The sequence below is a fragment of the Vitis vinifera genome, chromosome 18, assembly GCF_030704535.1.
Source record: "Vitis vinifera cultivar Pinot Noir 40024 chromosome 18, ASM3070453v1".
Lineage (NCBI taxonomy): Eukaryota > Viridiplantae > Streptophyta > Magnoliopsida > Vitales > Vitaceae > Vitis > Vitis vinifera.
In genome coordinates, this window is record NC_081822.1 from 16,649,698 (window position 1) to 16,665,663 (window position 15,966).

Consider the following 15,966-nt stretch of genomic DNA (forward strand, 5'->3'; position numbering starts at 1 on the left):
TGTCGTTACTGTTATTGTCATAGTTAGCGTGACCGTGACTGTTATCGTTACTATCATTGTCATTGTTACCATTACCGTCACCGCAACTATTACCATAACCGTTACCATAAATGTTACTATAACGGTTATCATCACCGTTACCGTTACCGTCACTGTTACCTTCACTGTCACTCTAACCATGATCGTGACAGTTACCGTTACCGTGATCGTGACCGTTATTGTAACCATCATTGGGACCATTACCGCAACTTTCACCATCACCATCACCATTATCATTACTGTCACCGTCACCATTACTATCACCGTTACCATCACCGTTACTATTACCATCTCTATAACCATCACCGTTACTGTTACTGTTATCATTTCTGTTATTGTTACCATCACCGTTACCGTTACTCTAACTGTTACCGTTACCATTATTGTTACCGTCATTGTGACCTTGACCTTGATAGTTACCGTGACTGTCATCATTACCGTCACCGTCACAGTGACCATCATAGTTATCGCCATCCTCACCGTCACCGTCACTGTCACCATCACCGTTTCAATCATCGTGATCGTGACTGTTACCGTGACTATTACCGTTACCGTTACTATTACTATTACCATCACCGTTACCGTAATCGTTAGTGTTACCATCATCGTTACCGTTATTCACCGTAACTAATACCGTCATCGTTATCATCACCGTCAATGTGATAGTGACCATTATCGTCACATTACCATGACCGTGACCATTACCGTTACTCTCATCATTGCTATGACTGTTACCGATACAATGATAGTTACCGTTACCGTTACTCTCATCATTACAATGACTATTACCAATACAATAATCGTTACCGTCACCTTTACCGTTACTATTACTGTCACCGTCACCATTACAGTCATCGTCACCGTCACCGTTATTGTTACCGTTGTTGTTACCGTTGTTGTTACCGTGACCATCACTGTAATCGCCATTACTATCACTGTCACCAAAACTGTCGTTGTTACTGTCACCGTCACCGTCACCGTTATCGTTATCATTACTGTTATCGTTACTGTTACTGTTATCGTCTTCGATATTGTTATCATCACCGTCATTATAATTGTTACCATAATCGTTACTGTCACCGTCACTATTACTGTCATAGTTACCGTTACTCTCATAATTACTATGACTGTTACCGATACAATGACTGTTACTGTTACTGTTACTCTCATCATTACAATGACTATTACCAATATAATGACCGTTACCGTCACCTTTACCGTTACTATCACTGTTACCGTCACCATTATAGTCATCGTCACCGTCACCGTTATTGTTACCGTTGTCATTATCGTGACCATCACCATAATCGTCATTACTATCACTGTCACCACAACTGTCATCGTTACTGTCACCGTCACCTTCACCGTTATCGTTATCGTCACTATTACCATTACTGTTACCGTCTTCGATATTGTTATCATCACCGTTACCATGACCATTATCATCACCGTCACTATAATTTTTACCATAACCATTACTGTCACCGTCATCGTCACTATTACCATCATCGTTTGTTACTCTCATCATTACTATGACTGTTACCGATACTGTGACCGTTACCATCACCATTAACGTGATCGTCACTATTACCATTACTGTTACAGTCATCATCACCGTTATTGTTATCATTACCGTTACCGTGAACATCACCGGAATCATCGTTACTGTCACTGTCACCGTCACCGTTGCCGTTACTGTCACCGTCACCGTCGCCGTTACTGTCACCATCACCGTCATCGTTATCATCACCATCACTGTTACCAATACCGTCACTGTTACCGTTACCGTTATCAACACTGTTATCATCACCGTTACCGTTACCGTCACCATTACGGTTACCGTCACCGTTACCATCACCGACATCGTTACCGTTATCGTAATCACACGTTATCATCATCACCATTACCGTTATCATGACCGTCCCTATTACAGTTACCGTCACTATGATTGTCACTGTTACCATTACCGTTACTATCACCATCAACGTCACCATTATCGTTAGCGTTATCGTCACCGTTACAGTCACCATTATCATTACCCACACCGTTATTGTTATTGTTACCATTACCATTACTGTTACCATCTTTGATACTGTTATCATCACCATCACCGTAATTGTTACCATAACCGTTACTATCCCTGTCATTGTTATAATTACCGTCACCGTTACCGTCATCGTTACTGTCACCATTACCGTGATCGTGACCATTACTGTCACAATCATCATTACCGTTACAGTCACTGTCACCATTATTGTTACCGTTACCGTGACCATCACCGTAATTGCCATTATTGTCATGTTCACCGTTGTTGTTACAGTTACTGTCACCGTCACCGTCATCGTCACCGTTATCATCACCGTGACCGTTGCCATTACCATCACCGTTACCGTTACCGTTATTGTAATCGTGAACGTTATCATCACCATTACCATTACCATGACTGCCCCCATTATCGTTACCATCACCATATCCGTCATCGTCACTGTTACCATTACAGTCATCGTCATCATCACCATCATCGGTATTATTACCATTACCGTTGCTGTTACTATAACTATCACTGTCGCCGTCACCATTATCATCATAGTCACCATTACCGTTACTATCACCGTTACCATCACTATTACTATCAACGTCCCCGTTATTGTTACCATTACCGTCACCGTTACCGTTACCGTCATCGATAATAGTTATCGTTACTGATATCGTTACTGTCACTGTTATCATTACCAACACCGTTATCATTACCGTTACCATTACTGTTACCGTCTTCAATATTGTTATTGTCATTGTTATTGTCACTATTACCATGACAGTTATCATCCCCGTCCTTGTAGCTGTTACCACAACTGTTACTATCATCATTACCGTAACCATAACCGTTAAAGTGACTGTTACCCCGACAGTTACCATTATCGTCACCGTTACCGTTACCATCACCATAACCGCTACCGTCACAGTCACCTACCATTACCGTTACTGTCACACTCACCATTACTGTTACCGTCAATGTAACCGTTACAGTAGCCGTAACCGTAACCGTAACTGTTATCATCACTATTACCATTACCTTTACCATCACTATTACTATCACCGTTATCGTTTCCATTATCGTTACATTTACTGTCATCATTACCGTCACCGTTACCGTTACCGTTATTGTTACCATCACTATTACCATTCTTTTTACCGTCACCGTTACAGTTACTATTATCGTAACCATTACCATCACCGTTACTGTGATCATTATCATGACCGTGACTGTTATCATCACCATTACCTTAACCATCACTATTACCATTACCATTACCATTACTGTTACCGTCTCCGTTACCGTTACTGTCTTCGTTATCGTCACCATTACAGTCATCGTTATCTTCACCATTATCGATACTATTACCATCATCGTCACAGTTACCGTCACCGTCATTGTAATCGTTACCATTACCATCACGGTCACCATTATTATCATTGTTATCGTTACCATTATTGTCACCATTACAATCACCGTTACTATTACCATCTTTGTTACACTCACCGTTACCGTTACCATTATTGTTTCTCTTATTGTTATCGTCACTGTTACCATTATTTTAACTGTTACCGTTATCGTGATCATTACCATAATCGTTACCATCATCGTTACTGATTCATGCCCAATTGGTGTCTCAGCTAATTCATGTCCAGCTGGTGCTCCTTGATTGAGGGAGTAATCAACAAAATTTATAACCTATTACACCATATACTAGGGTAGCAAAGACAAATCTACTATAGCATAGTGGCTCTAGGATCGTTCACTGGGATGGGTTTTCACTTTGCAAATGATATTAATTCAAAGCTGAATTGGTGCCTTTTCATTTCAAGGTTAGCTTTAAAAGAAAACATAAAGATGTTTGAATGAAAAAAGATTTGGTTTTAAACTAACCAAAAATAGTAACTGATTTTACTTACAAAGAAAAGTGTTTCTTGGAGTTCAGATCACTAGGCTCAGGTTCCTCATACAAAAAGGGAGTTCCGGTCACTTGTTTATTTTCCTCGCATTAGAGAATTAACATATAGTTCCTTCTCCAACCGGTGTTGTACAGATGCTTCCCATTAATGGGTTCAAACACTAAATCCCTCTCACTAATGCACCTTGCAATGGCTCATGCCTCTCACCTAGCACTTGCCATTCAAGGTGATCTTTAACCTTGGATTACTCGTCAAAAGCTCGCAAGAGATAACTAATGGATGTCTCCTTGGAGTCCAAAAGCTTACCAAGTGTTGGCTATTCTAGAAAATCCTACCTTCAAGTCACCTCCCAAAAGCTCGCAAGAGATAAACTAGTGCATCTCCATGGACAGAGATCACTTGCCTTACCAAGTGTTGGCCTAGGTGATTTAAAGGCGTTTTAAGTTAACTAAAAAGATAAAAACCATTAATGGGTAAGGCTGATTTCGCAGCTGTGCAAAAATCTTCCTTCAGCTTGGAGTGATCTGCTTGCAATGGCTGTAACTCTTTCGTTTCAACTCTGAATTGTGCACTGTTTGAAGCATTGGATTGTTGACTTCCTGAGCTTCGAAACGACATATAGCATGCATAAATTGGACTTCAGGAAGTACTCCAAAAGTGGCTGACATGACTGTCATCAAGAATATGCTTCATGGTAGATTTCTCTTTGCTTCCTCTCCTTGCATTCCGGATTTGCTTATGGAAAAGGACTTCAAAGCTTCGATTCTTCATGTTTCTGAGCTTCCAATTGCTTTGCCCAAGATTCCTCATAACTCTCCTCAATCTCGGATTGCTTTGGTGATAAAAAAGCTATCAAAACACCAAAACTTAACACAATTTGATTAGAAGTGCTTGCAAAGGTCCTTAATATGTTAGTTGGGTTAAAAGGCAATAACTACTATTCAAAAGTGTTTAAAAGAGTTAATTACAAGCTATGAAATAGCACATTTTGAGTAGTAATCACTCCCCCCAACCGACATATTGCTAGTCCCTTAGCAATGAAGGAGAGAAAAATAAAAATAAACATTACTATAATTTACAACATCATGCTGATGTATGCTAAGTTATTTTGGTAATGCAATTATGTTGATAAATTAGTTGTAATCTTTTACAGTCCACTCTAATCTCCATGGATTTTGAGGAAAAAATTTCAAATTAAATCAGGAGAACTTGAACTGTTGCTTTTCACTTGACTTAGAGTATGGATTATGCTTACTAAAGTGGTTCAATTGTTGAAGCTTCTATTGAAATCAAGTTTAGTTCTTCCACTTTAAGCTATTCACACACTGTGCACAATTAACTGGTGAAGGTTCTGGGGACTGCTTCGTTAAGTCAATGGGCTCTGAGCTTTCAACCCTGGCTCTCTTTTGCAGGGGTCGACCCCTTGACCTGGTGAGATAACGCCTCGCCGGAGGCTTCTACGGTGCGGGCTTCGCCGGAGGGGAAACAGCTTTTTGCTGCGGAGGTTCAGAGGTGGGTTCTGGAACAGGCTCCCCTCGCGGGACTCTCTTGCGGCTTGAAGGAGAGGAAGACTTGGCTCCTCTGGTTCGCGCCATTTAGGATTGCCAAAATTTGGTCGGAAGTGATGACCGGAGAAGATGATCGGAGGTTCGCACGACATCGGGCTTAGGCAAGGAGATGAACAGTCAGCAACTATGGCGCGTTCCGTGGACTAGTCCTACTGAGCTGGAGATGGTACATACCTTGTCCAGAGGAGCCTCCACACGTCCACATCTGTTGAGGGGGGAACTTCCTCCAAGCATGTTTCTTATTGATGCATTTCTGCGTCATAACATCTACCCACTCCAGCATTGGACTCAGAGGAGAGGAGTACTTTTGGAGGCCCTATTCAAAATTTCTGAGGGATATTTCTTTCACCCTCACCACCTGATTATGGCTGCCCTTCTCTATTTCAAAGAGAAGGTCTATAAGAAGAAGCTGCAGAGAGCTGATGTCATTCCTCTTCTCTTTCCAAGGCTGCTGTGCCAGATTTTGGAGCACCTGGGGTATTCAACAGAGCCTTAGTTGGAGCGCAAGCGCATTTGCCGAGAGGTATTTACTCTCGACAAATGGAACAACATGACAGCCTATAGAGTTGAGCAGCCAGGGCAGCCACAGCTAGCTGCAATACCAGCTGCCAGGAGAGCATCCCCACGACACATACCTGAGGATATACCTATTGCTTCTCCTGCCATTCCCAAAGCTCCACCAGTTACTCCAGCTTCATCTGAGCCATCCACTTCAGCGGAACCAAGGATGGCCATTCCCATTTCTGAATATAGAGAGTTATGCCGTTCACCGCAGACCCTCATAGCATCTCAGAGCAGTCTTGCTTAGGAAATGGCAGCCATTCGAGCATGCCAAGAGCAGATGTTGGCCACCCAGGCTCAGCACACTACCATCTTGAGGCAGCTCCAGCATCATTTCGACCTGCCTTCAGCTGCTAAGCACTCCACTCCCACCACTTCAATGCCACACTCTCAGGCCACAGAGGCTCAGGCCCCTCCAGAAGCAGCTACTGAAGAGGCAAACCCATCTGCCTAGCTCCAACACCACCCACCCATCTGATTTTTATATATATCTATTGCATATGTCTTTTATGTATTTCGTTTTTTTTTAGTCTTTCAAGAAATCCCATTATTTTGATATCATATATGGGATTGCTTGTATTGCCTTCTTTTTCATTGTACTCAAATGGATTCAAAGTAATACAAGTCTAGCATTTTTGTTAACCTTTAGCATTAATTTATTCTTATTTCCTTTTCTCACAGCTTTTATTCTTTTTGAAACATGTGGTTTCTCCAATCAGTATTCGAAATTGATATCACTCAGGAGGTACCACTTCCTCCCTTTAATTTCAAACACCTATATCACATTGAGGACAATGCTCAGTTCGGTTGGGGGGGGGGGGGGGGGGGGGGGGGGGGGGGGGGGGGGGGTGGGGGGGGGGGGGGGGGGGGGGGGGGGGGGGAGAAATGAGGAAGGAAGTATGCTAAGTTAAAGGAAGTATGCTAAGTTATTTTGGTAATGCAATTATGTTGATAAATTAGTTGCTCTAGGATCGTTCACTGGGATGGTTTTTCACTTCACAATTGATATTAATTCAAAGCTGAATTGGTGCCTTTTCATTTCAAGGTTAGCTTTAAAAGAAAACATAAAGATGTTTGAATGTTTTAAACTAACCAAAAATAGTAACTGATTTTACTTACAAAGAAAAATGTTTCTTGGAGTTTCAGATCACTAAGCTCAGATTCCTCATACAAAAAGGGAGTTCCGGTCACTTGTTTATTTTCCTCGCATTAGAGAATTAACATATAGTTCCTTCTCCAACCGGTGTTGTACAGATGCTTCCCATTAATGGGTTCAAACACTAAATCCCTCTCACTGATGCACCTTGCAATGACTCATGCCTCTCACCTAGCACTTGCCATTCAAGGTGATCTTTAACATTGGATTACCCGTCAAAAGCTCGCAAGAGATAACTAATGGATGTCTCTTTGGAGTTCAAAAGCTTACCAAGTGTTGGCTATTCTAGAAAATCCTACCTTCAAGTCACCTCCCAAAAGCTCGCAAGAGATAAACTAGTGCATCTCCATGGACAGAGATCACTTGCCTTACCAAGTGTTGGCCCAGGTGATTTAAAGGCATTGCTTCAACAATTGAACCACTTTAGTAAGCATAATCCATACTCTAAGTCAAGTGAAAAGCAACAGTTCAAGTTCTCCTGATTTAATTTGAAAATTTTTCCTCAAAATCCATGGAGATTAGGGTGGACTGTAAAAGATTACAACTAATTTATCAACATAATTGCATTACCAAAATAACTTAGCATACTTCCTTTAACTTAGCATACTTCCTTCCTCATTTCTCCCCCCCCCCCCCCCAACCGAATTGAGCATTGTCCTCAATGTGATATAGGTGTTTGAAATTAAAGGAAGGAAGTGGTACCTCCTGAGTGATATCAATTTCGAATACTGATTGGAGAAACCACATGTTTCAAAAAGAATAAAAGCTGTGAGAAAAGGAAATAAGAATAAATTAATGCTAAAGGTTAACAAAAATGCTAGACTTGGTTTTGTTTTTTACTTGTTTTAATTTTGATTTCAATGCTTTAATTCTAATTTGTTTTGATGTAATATAGGTTTTTGGATGATCAAAATCAGGAGGAATTGCAAAAGAAATGAAGGAAAGTCGTTTGGAGCAAAAACGGAGCAAAAATAGAGCAAAAACAGGGCTCTGCGAGACTTCACAGCCTAAGGAAATCTTCTGCGAAATAAGCACTTTGCTGCCAAACCATTCCGCAACTAACGAGCATTGAGGTCGGTGACTCCCAACCAATTAAGGCTTAGGGCACCAGGTTTTAAAGATTTTCACCATATACCCCTCAGACTTTGCTCGGGTTTCAAGGTGAGCAAACATTTTTCTTTCTTTATTTCAAAGGCTCATTGGCCTTTCATAAGGTGTCCCAACACTATTAAAAGAGGTCAAAGGTACCAAGTCTAAAATTTTCCTAAGTCAAGAGGGAAATAGTTTTTCATCTTATACTCGGAACCTATTGTGCACAGTGTGTGAATAGCTTAAAGTGGAAGAACAGTCAAGAGGGAAATAGTTTTTCATCTTATACTCGGAACCTATTGTGCACAGTGTGTGAATAGCTTAAAGTGGAAGAACTAAACTTGATTTCAATAGAAGCTTCAACAATTGAACCACTTTAGTAAGCATAATCCATACTCTAAGTCAAGTGAAAAGCAACAGTTCAAGTTCAGTTGAAACGAAAGAGTTACAGCCATTGCAAGCAGATCACTCCAAGCTGAAGGAAGATTTTTGCACGGCTGCGAAATCAGCCTTTTGCTGCGAGAATTTCGCAGCCATTTTGCACAGTGCACGGGTGTTCTCCTGAAGCTTCCCGATAGTTGCGACCGACACTTTTGGATATTTTGCTTCAGATTTTTGATGTCTAAATCCCCATTTTCTCCTTGTAACCCACCAATTATAGGATTCCTTAGTTATTAAGTTTGGAAAAGAGGTGAATAACCTCAGATATTTTGTTTTGTAATTTTCTTTAAATATAGCTCTCGAGAGCTTGTTCTCAGGGAATCATGTAATCCAACGGGAGATAGATATATAAATATATAGAATATACAGAGCCTTGCTCGCGAGCTCCCAAAATGTCATGCCTCCCATCAATGGTAAAATGGATTAAAGTAGGATCTCTGACCTGCTTGGTAGTCATGGACTGATAAAAATCCATGGCTACCCTGGGGTAGAAGAAGTCTCTAGGGGCCAGCAGCTGCTCCATATGATATCTAAGCAATAGGCGGAAAGAATCCGCAGGCTCCGGCCTCAATTGGAAGGTGGCTGTGTCAAAGCACAGCTCGGAGTGGAATGGGCGAGCTCTGCAATCCAAGTTCCCTTCAATTGGCGGCTGAGTCAGCATCGGCTGCCTGATTACTGCTTCAGGAGCTATTTCAGATGGATTTTAGGGTTTGGGAAGTGGCGGTTGAGGCTCTGCTGGCGGCGCCGGAGATGGAATCGGAGATGGCCCTGGAGATGGAACTGGTGAAGGTTATGGGGACTGCTCCGTTAAGTCAATGAGCTCTGAGCTTTCAACCCTGGCTCTCTTTTGCAGGGGTCGACCCCCTGACCTGGTGAGATAACGCCTCGCCGGAGGCTTCTGCGGTGCGGGCTTCGTCGGAGGGGAAACAACTTTTTGCTGCAGAGGTTCAGAGGTGGGTTCTGGAACGGGCTCCCCTCGCGGGACTCTCTTGCGGCTTGAAGGAGAGGAAGACTTGGCTCCTCTGGTTCGCGCCATTTCGGATTGCCAAAATTTGGTCGGAAGTGATGACCGGAGAAGATGATCGGAGGTTCGCACGACGTCGGGCTTGGGCAAGGAGATGAACAGTCAGCAACTATGGCGCGTTCTCTTTTTGAAACCCTTTCGCAGCTCAAATGACCGGTATAAATAAAAATAACGGAATATTAAGGGTCATTTTGAGTTTCGCAGAAAAAGGCCAATTGGATTGTTGACTTCCTGAGCTTCGAAACGACATATAGCATGCATAAATTGGACTTCAGGAAGTACTCCAAAAGTGGCTAACATGACTGTCATCAAGAATATGCTTCATGGCAGATTTCTCTTCGGATTGCTTTGGTGATCAAAAAGCTATCAAAACACCAAAACTTAACACAATTTGATTAGAAGTGCTTGCAAAGGTCCTTAATATGTTAGTTGGGTTAAAAGGCAATAACTACTATTCAAAAGTGTTTAAAAGAGTTAATTACAAGCTATGAAATAGCACATTTTGAGTAGTAATCAGTTACCTAGACCGTGTCCGTTACCGTAATTGTCATCGTTACCATCACCATCACCGTCACCGTGACCATCATAGTTATCACCACCGTCACCGTTACCATGACTATTATCGTTACCATTACTATTACTATTACCACCACTATTACCGTAATCGTTATTGTTATCATCATCGTTATCGTTATTGTTACCGTAACCATTATCATCACAGTTATCATCACCGTCAATGTGACCGTTATTGTGACCATGATCGTTACCATCACCATTATCATCACTGTCAATGTGACCATTACTGTCACTGTTATCGTCATCGTCAATGTGACCATTACCGTCACCTGTACCATGACCATTATCGTAACCGTCATCATTACTGTCATCATTACCATGAGCATCACAGTTATCGCCACCATCACCATCATTGTTACCATCACCGTTTCCGTCACCGTTACCATGACGATTACATTTAACATTACTATTACTATTACCGTCACTGTTACCATAATCATTATTGTTACTGTCATCATTATCGTTATTGTAACCGTAACCATTACCGTCACCGTTAATGTGACCATGACCGTTATCGTCACATTACCGTCACCGTCATCGTCACTGATACCGTTACCGCTACCCTTACTCTCATCATTACTATGACTGTTATCGATATAGTGACTATTACAGTCACCATTACCATGACTGTCACCGTTATTATTACCGTTACCATTACTGTGACCATCACTGTTGCCATTATTGTCACTATTACCGTTACCGTCATCGTCAATGTCATCGTCACCGTTATCGTTATCATCACCGTGACCGTTATCATTACCGTTACCATTACCGTCATAATAACTGTCATTGTTACCGTTACTGTTACCATTATATCATCGTTACCATTATTGTTACCGTTACCATTACTTCAAGCGTGAACGTTATTGTCTTCATTATCATTACCTTGACCGTCCCCATTACCGTTACCGTCACTGTTACCATCATCGTTACTATTACCATCACCATTATCGTTACCATCACTGTGACCGTCACCGTTACCATCATTGTCACCATCACAGTCACCATTATTGTTACCGTCACCGTCACAGTTACTATCATTGTTACGTTACTATCACCGTTATCATCACTAGTAACGGTAATAGTAACGGTTACGGTAACTATGACGGTAACAGTAACGGTAATGGAAACGATAATGGTGATGGTAAAGATGACGGTGATGGTAACAGTGACGGTAACGGTTATGATGATGGTAACAGTAATGGTGACCATGACAGTAATGGTACCCGTAATGGTGACAGTCAGGTGGCAATGAGGATAACGGTAACGGTTACAGTAACAATGATAATAATGGTAACTGTCACAATAATGGTCACTTTAATGCTTATGAATACAATAATGACAATCGTAATGGTGACAGTGACAATAATGGTAATTGTAATGGTGATGGTGACAGTAACGGTTATGGTAACGGTTACGGTGACGGTCATAGTGACGGTAATGGTAACGATAACGGTGACGGTAACGGTACGTTAAGGTAACGGTGATGGTAATGGTAATTGTAACGGTGACGGTAACCATAACGGTAATGATAACGATGATGGTAACAGTAATGGTGAGAATAACAGTAACGGTAATTGCAACAGTGATAATAATAGTGACGTTAACAGTGACAGTAATGGTAATAGTGATGTAACGGTAAAGGTGACGGCAACGGAGATAGTTATGGTAATGGTGATGGTAAAGGTCACGATGACGGTAATGGTCACAATAACAGTGACGATAATGGTTACGATGACGTTAATGGTAACAGTTGCGGTAACGGTTATGATAATAGTAACGATAATTGTAACGGTGATGGTAATGATGACAGAAACGGTGACGATAAAGGTGACGGTGACAATACGGGTTACGAGAACTGTAACAGTAACGGTGACGGTAACTGTAATGGTAATAGTGACAATAACGGTGAAGGTAACGGTAACGGTAACGATGACGATAATGGTAACGACAACGGTAATGGTAACAACAATAGTGACGATAACGGTGACGGTGACGGTAACGATGACAGTAATGGTTACGATAGAGGTAATGGTAAGAGTAACGGTGACGGTGAGGATGATGGTAACAGTGGCGGTGATAGTAACAGTGATGGTGATAGTAACGGTGACAGTATTGGTAACGGTAACAATATCGGTAAAAGTAACGGTAACGGTAACGATGACAGTAATAGTTATAATAACGGTAATGGTTACGGTAACGGTAATGGTTACGATAACAGTAACAGTGTCGGTAACAGTATCGGTAATGGTGATGGTAAGGGTGACGATAACGGTAACAGTAATGGTGACGACAATGAGAACAGTGATGTTAACAGTGATGGAAACGGTAAAAGTAACGGTTATGATGACGGTAATGGTTATGTGATAGTAACGGTAACGATGATGGTAATGGTGACGGTGACGATTACAGTGATTGTCACAGTAACGGTGACGGTAATGGTGACAGTAATGCTTACGATAATGGTAAGGGTAACGGTAACGATAACTGTAACGGTAACAGTAATGGTGATGATAACGGTAATGGTGATGGAAACGGTGAAAGTAATGGTGACAGTAACATTGATAGTAATGGTGACAGTAACGTTGACGGTAACGGTCACGGTAATGGTGACGGTAACGTTGACGGTAATGGTGACAGTAACGGTTATGATAACAGTAATGGTAACAGTAATCGTAATGGTAACAGTAACGAAAATAGTAATGGTGACGATAACGGTAATGGTAAGAGTGATAGTAATGGTGATGGTAACCGTAACGATGACGGTAACAGTAACGGTAATGGTGATGATAACGATAATGGTGAAGGTAACAATGAAAGTAATGGTTACAATAACAGTAACGATTATGATAACGATAACAATAACGATAACGGTAATGGGAATCATAAAAGTGATAGTAACAGTAATAGTAACGGTAACCGTAACAGTGATAGTAACAGTAACAATAACAGTAACGATAACCGTGACAATAATAGTAACAGTAGCGGTAATGGTAACTGTAACGATAACTATTACGATAACGGTGACGGTAGTAGTAATGGTAAAGGTAACAGTTACGGTGATAGTAAAGGTGACGATAACAATGACGGTGATAGTAACGGTTACGATGACAGTAATGTTAATGGTGATAGTGACAGTGACGGTAACGGTGACAGTAATGGTGACGGTCATGGTAACAGTGATGATAAAGGTGACTATAATGGTTACGATGACGGTAACGATAACGGTAATGGTAATGGTAATGGTAACTGTAACGGTGATAGTAATAGTAACGGTAACGGTAGCTATAACAATGACAGTAATGGTAACCGTAACAGTGATAGTAATGGTATGGTAATGGTAACCATAACAGTGATAGTAACAGTAACGATTACCATAATGTGACAGTAACAGTAACAGTAACAGTAACAGTAAAGGTAACGGTAATCATGATAGTAACAATAACAGTAATGGTAACAGTAACGGTAATAGTGACGGTAACAATCATGGTAACAATGACGATAATAGTAATGGTAATGGTAATGGTAATGGTCATGGTAATGGTGATGGAAACGGTGATGGTAATGGTGACAGTAACGGTGACGGTAATGGTGATGGAAATGGTGACAATAACAGTGACGGTGACAGTAACGGTAACAGTGAAGCTAATAGTGATGGTAACGGTTATGGTGACAGTGACTATAACGGTCATGGTAACGGTGACAATAACAGTAATAGTAATGGTAACGGTAATAGTGACGGTAACGATGACGGTAATGGTGATGGTAACAGTTACTGTAATGGTAACGGTAATAGTTACTGTAATGGTAACGGAAACAGTTACTGTAATAGTAACGATAACGGTTACAGTGACGATAATAGTAATGGTGATAGTGATCGTAACGGTAAGGGTTAGGGTAATTGTGTCAATAATAGTAACGGTAATGGTAACAGTAATGGTGACAGTAATGGTGACAGTAATGGTAACGGAAATAGTTAAGGTAACAGTGACGAAAATGGTGATGGAAACGGTGACGGTAACGACGATTGTAACGGTGACAGTGATGGTAACGGTCATGCTCATGCTTAAGGTGACGCTGACAATAACGGTGACAATGACGGTAATGGTGACGATGACTATAGGGATAAAGGTAATGGTGATGGTAATGGTTACGGTAATGGTTTTGGTGATGGTAATGGTAATGGTAACGGTTATGGTCACGGTGACAGTGCCGGTAACGGTCACGGTCACGGTTATGGTAATGATGACGATAACTATGATGGTAACTATGATGATAACGGTAATGGTGACAGTAACAGTTACGATAACGATTATGGTAACGGTTATGGTGATGGTAACGGTAATGGTAATGGTAACAGTGACAGTGACAGTAACGCTAACGGTAACAATCACGGTAAAGGTGACGATAACAGCAAGCAACGGTATATGTAATTGTAATGGAGACCGTAACGATAATGAAAATGGTGATGATAAAGTTGACGCTGATAGTAACGTTTACGGTGACGGTAATAGTAATAGTGACGGTAAGGGTGATAGTAACGGTTATGATAACGGCAAAGCTAACGGTAACAGTTACGGTAACTATGACAGTAACAATGACGATAACGGTCATGGTAATAGTGACAGTAATGGTGATGGTAACGATGACGATAACAGTGATGCTAACGGTGATGGTGATGGTCACCTTGATGTTAATAGTGACGGTAACGGTAACGATAACGATGACGATAACAGTGATGGTAATGGTGACAGTAACGGTAACGATAACGTTTATAGTGACGGTAAAGGTAACTGTCTCGGTAATGGTTATGGTGACGGTAAGGGTAGTAATAACAGTGACGGTAACGGTAACGGTAACAATAACAGTGACGGTGATGGTAACGGTGATAATAACAGTGACGATGACGGTAATAATAACGATGACGGTTATCGTAATGATAATAGTAACGGTGACTATGATGGTGACAATAACGGTAACCATGACAGTAACAGTGACGTTAATAGTTATGGTGATGGTAACGGTAATGGTAACAATGACGGTGAGAGTAATGGTAATTGTAACGGTGACGGTGACAGTAACGGTGACAGTGACGGTGGTTGAAGTAGTAACGGTAGTGGTAATGGTGACGGTCACTATAACGGTAACGATAACGGTAATGGTAACATTGACGGTATTATTAACAGTAACGGTAATTCTTACAGTGATAGTAACGAAGACGGTAAAGGTGATGGAAACGGAGATGGTAATGGTAATAGTGATGGTGACGATAATGGTTATAGTAACGATTACAATAAAGGTTACAGTCACAATAGTGATAATGGTAAAGGTGATGGTGATAGTTATGGTGATAGTAACAATAATGGTAACAGTAACTGTGACGATAACGGTGACTGTTACGGTACTGGTGACGATAACAGTTACGGTCATGGTAATGTTCACAGTAACAATGACAGTAACGATGATAATAAAGGTGACAATAATGGTCACGGTGATGGTAATGATAATGGTAACGATGACGTTAACAGTAACAATAACAGAGAGGATAACGATAATGG

At 41.2% G+C, this 15,966-nt stretch overlaps 3 protein-coding genes across 3 annotated transcripts; 1 reads left to right on the forward strand and 2 right to left on the reverse strand.

Annotated features, from left to right (window-relative positions):
• Positions 1-547: 547 nt before the first annotated feature.
• On the reverse strand, positions 548-1,846 carry LOC132253112 (uncharacterized). Its single transcript, XM_059734506.1, has one exon. The coding sequence runs from the start codon at positions 1,844-1,846 to the stop codon at positions 548-550; it is 1,299 nt and encodes a 432-aa protein (XP_059590489.1).
• A 74-nt stretch (positions 1,847-1,920) lies between these two features.
• On the reverse strand, positions 1,921-5,588 carry LOC132253113 (uncharacterized). The gene is made up of 4 exons (XM_059734507.1): positions 5,455-5,588; positions 3,383-3,621; positions 2,851-3,303; positions 1,921-2,759 (listed from the first exon to the last, which is right to left on the reverse strand). Exons 1-4 carry the CDS (start codon positions 5,586-5,588, stop codon positions 1,921-1,923), a joined length of 1,665 nt encoding a protein of 554 aa, XP_059590490.1.
• Positions 5,589-11,510: 5,922 nt separating this feature from the next.
• On the forward strand, positions 11,511-14,189 carry LOC132253114 (uncharacterized). The gene is made up of 10 exons (XM_059734508.1): positions 11,511-11,528; positions 11,650-11,845; positions 12,053-12,166; positions 12,222-12,322; positions 12,448-12,860; positions 13,181-13,647; positions 13,709-13,742; positions 13,797-13,933; positions 14,025-14,119; positions 14,181-14,189. Exons 1-10 carry the CDS (start codon positions 11,511-11,513, stop codon positions 14,187-14,189), a joined length of 1,584 nt encoding a protein of 527 aa, XP_059590491.1.
• Positions 14,190-15,966: the final 1,777 nt, after the last annotated feature.

What these genes read in the sequence shown, in the direction of transcription:
- LOC132253113 (XM_059734507.1), bottom strand. Translation starts at nt 5,588, where the DNA reads ATGGCGCGAACCAGAGGAGCCAAGTCTTCCTCTCCTTCAAGCCGCAAG. An exon ending in CCTCCGGCGAAGCCCGCACC is followed by an intron (nt 3,622 to 5,454) that starts GTAGAAGCCTCC and finishes TAATGGTAACAG; the next exon opens with TGACGATAACAATAAGAGAA. An exon ending in CGGGGATGATAACTGTCATG is followed by an intron (nt 2,760 to 2,850) that starts GTAATAGTGACA and finishes TAATGATAACAG; the next exon opens with TGACAGTAACGATATCAGTA.
- LOC132253114 (XM_059734508.1), top strand. An exon ending in ACGGTAATGGTGACAGTAAT is followed by an intron (nt 12,861 to 13,180) that starts GCTTACGATAAT and finishes TGACGGTAACAG; the next exon opens with TAACGGTAATGGTGATGATA. An exon ending in ACAGTGATAGTAATGGTATG is followed by an intron (nt 13,743 to 13,796) that starts GTAATGGTAACC and finishes ATAATGTGACAG; the next exon opens with TAACAGTAACAGTAACAGTA.
- LOC132253112 (XM_059734506.1), bottom strand. Translation starts at nt 1,846, where the DNA reads ATGATAACAGTGTTGATAACGGTAACGGTAACAGTGACGGTATTGGTA.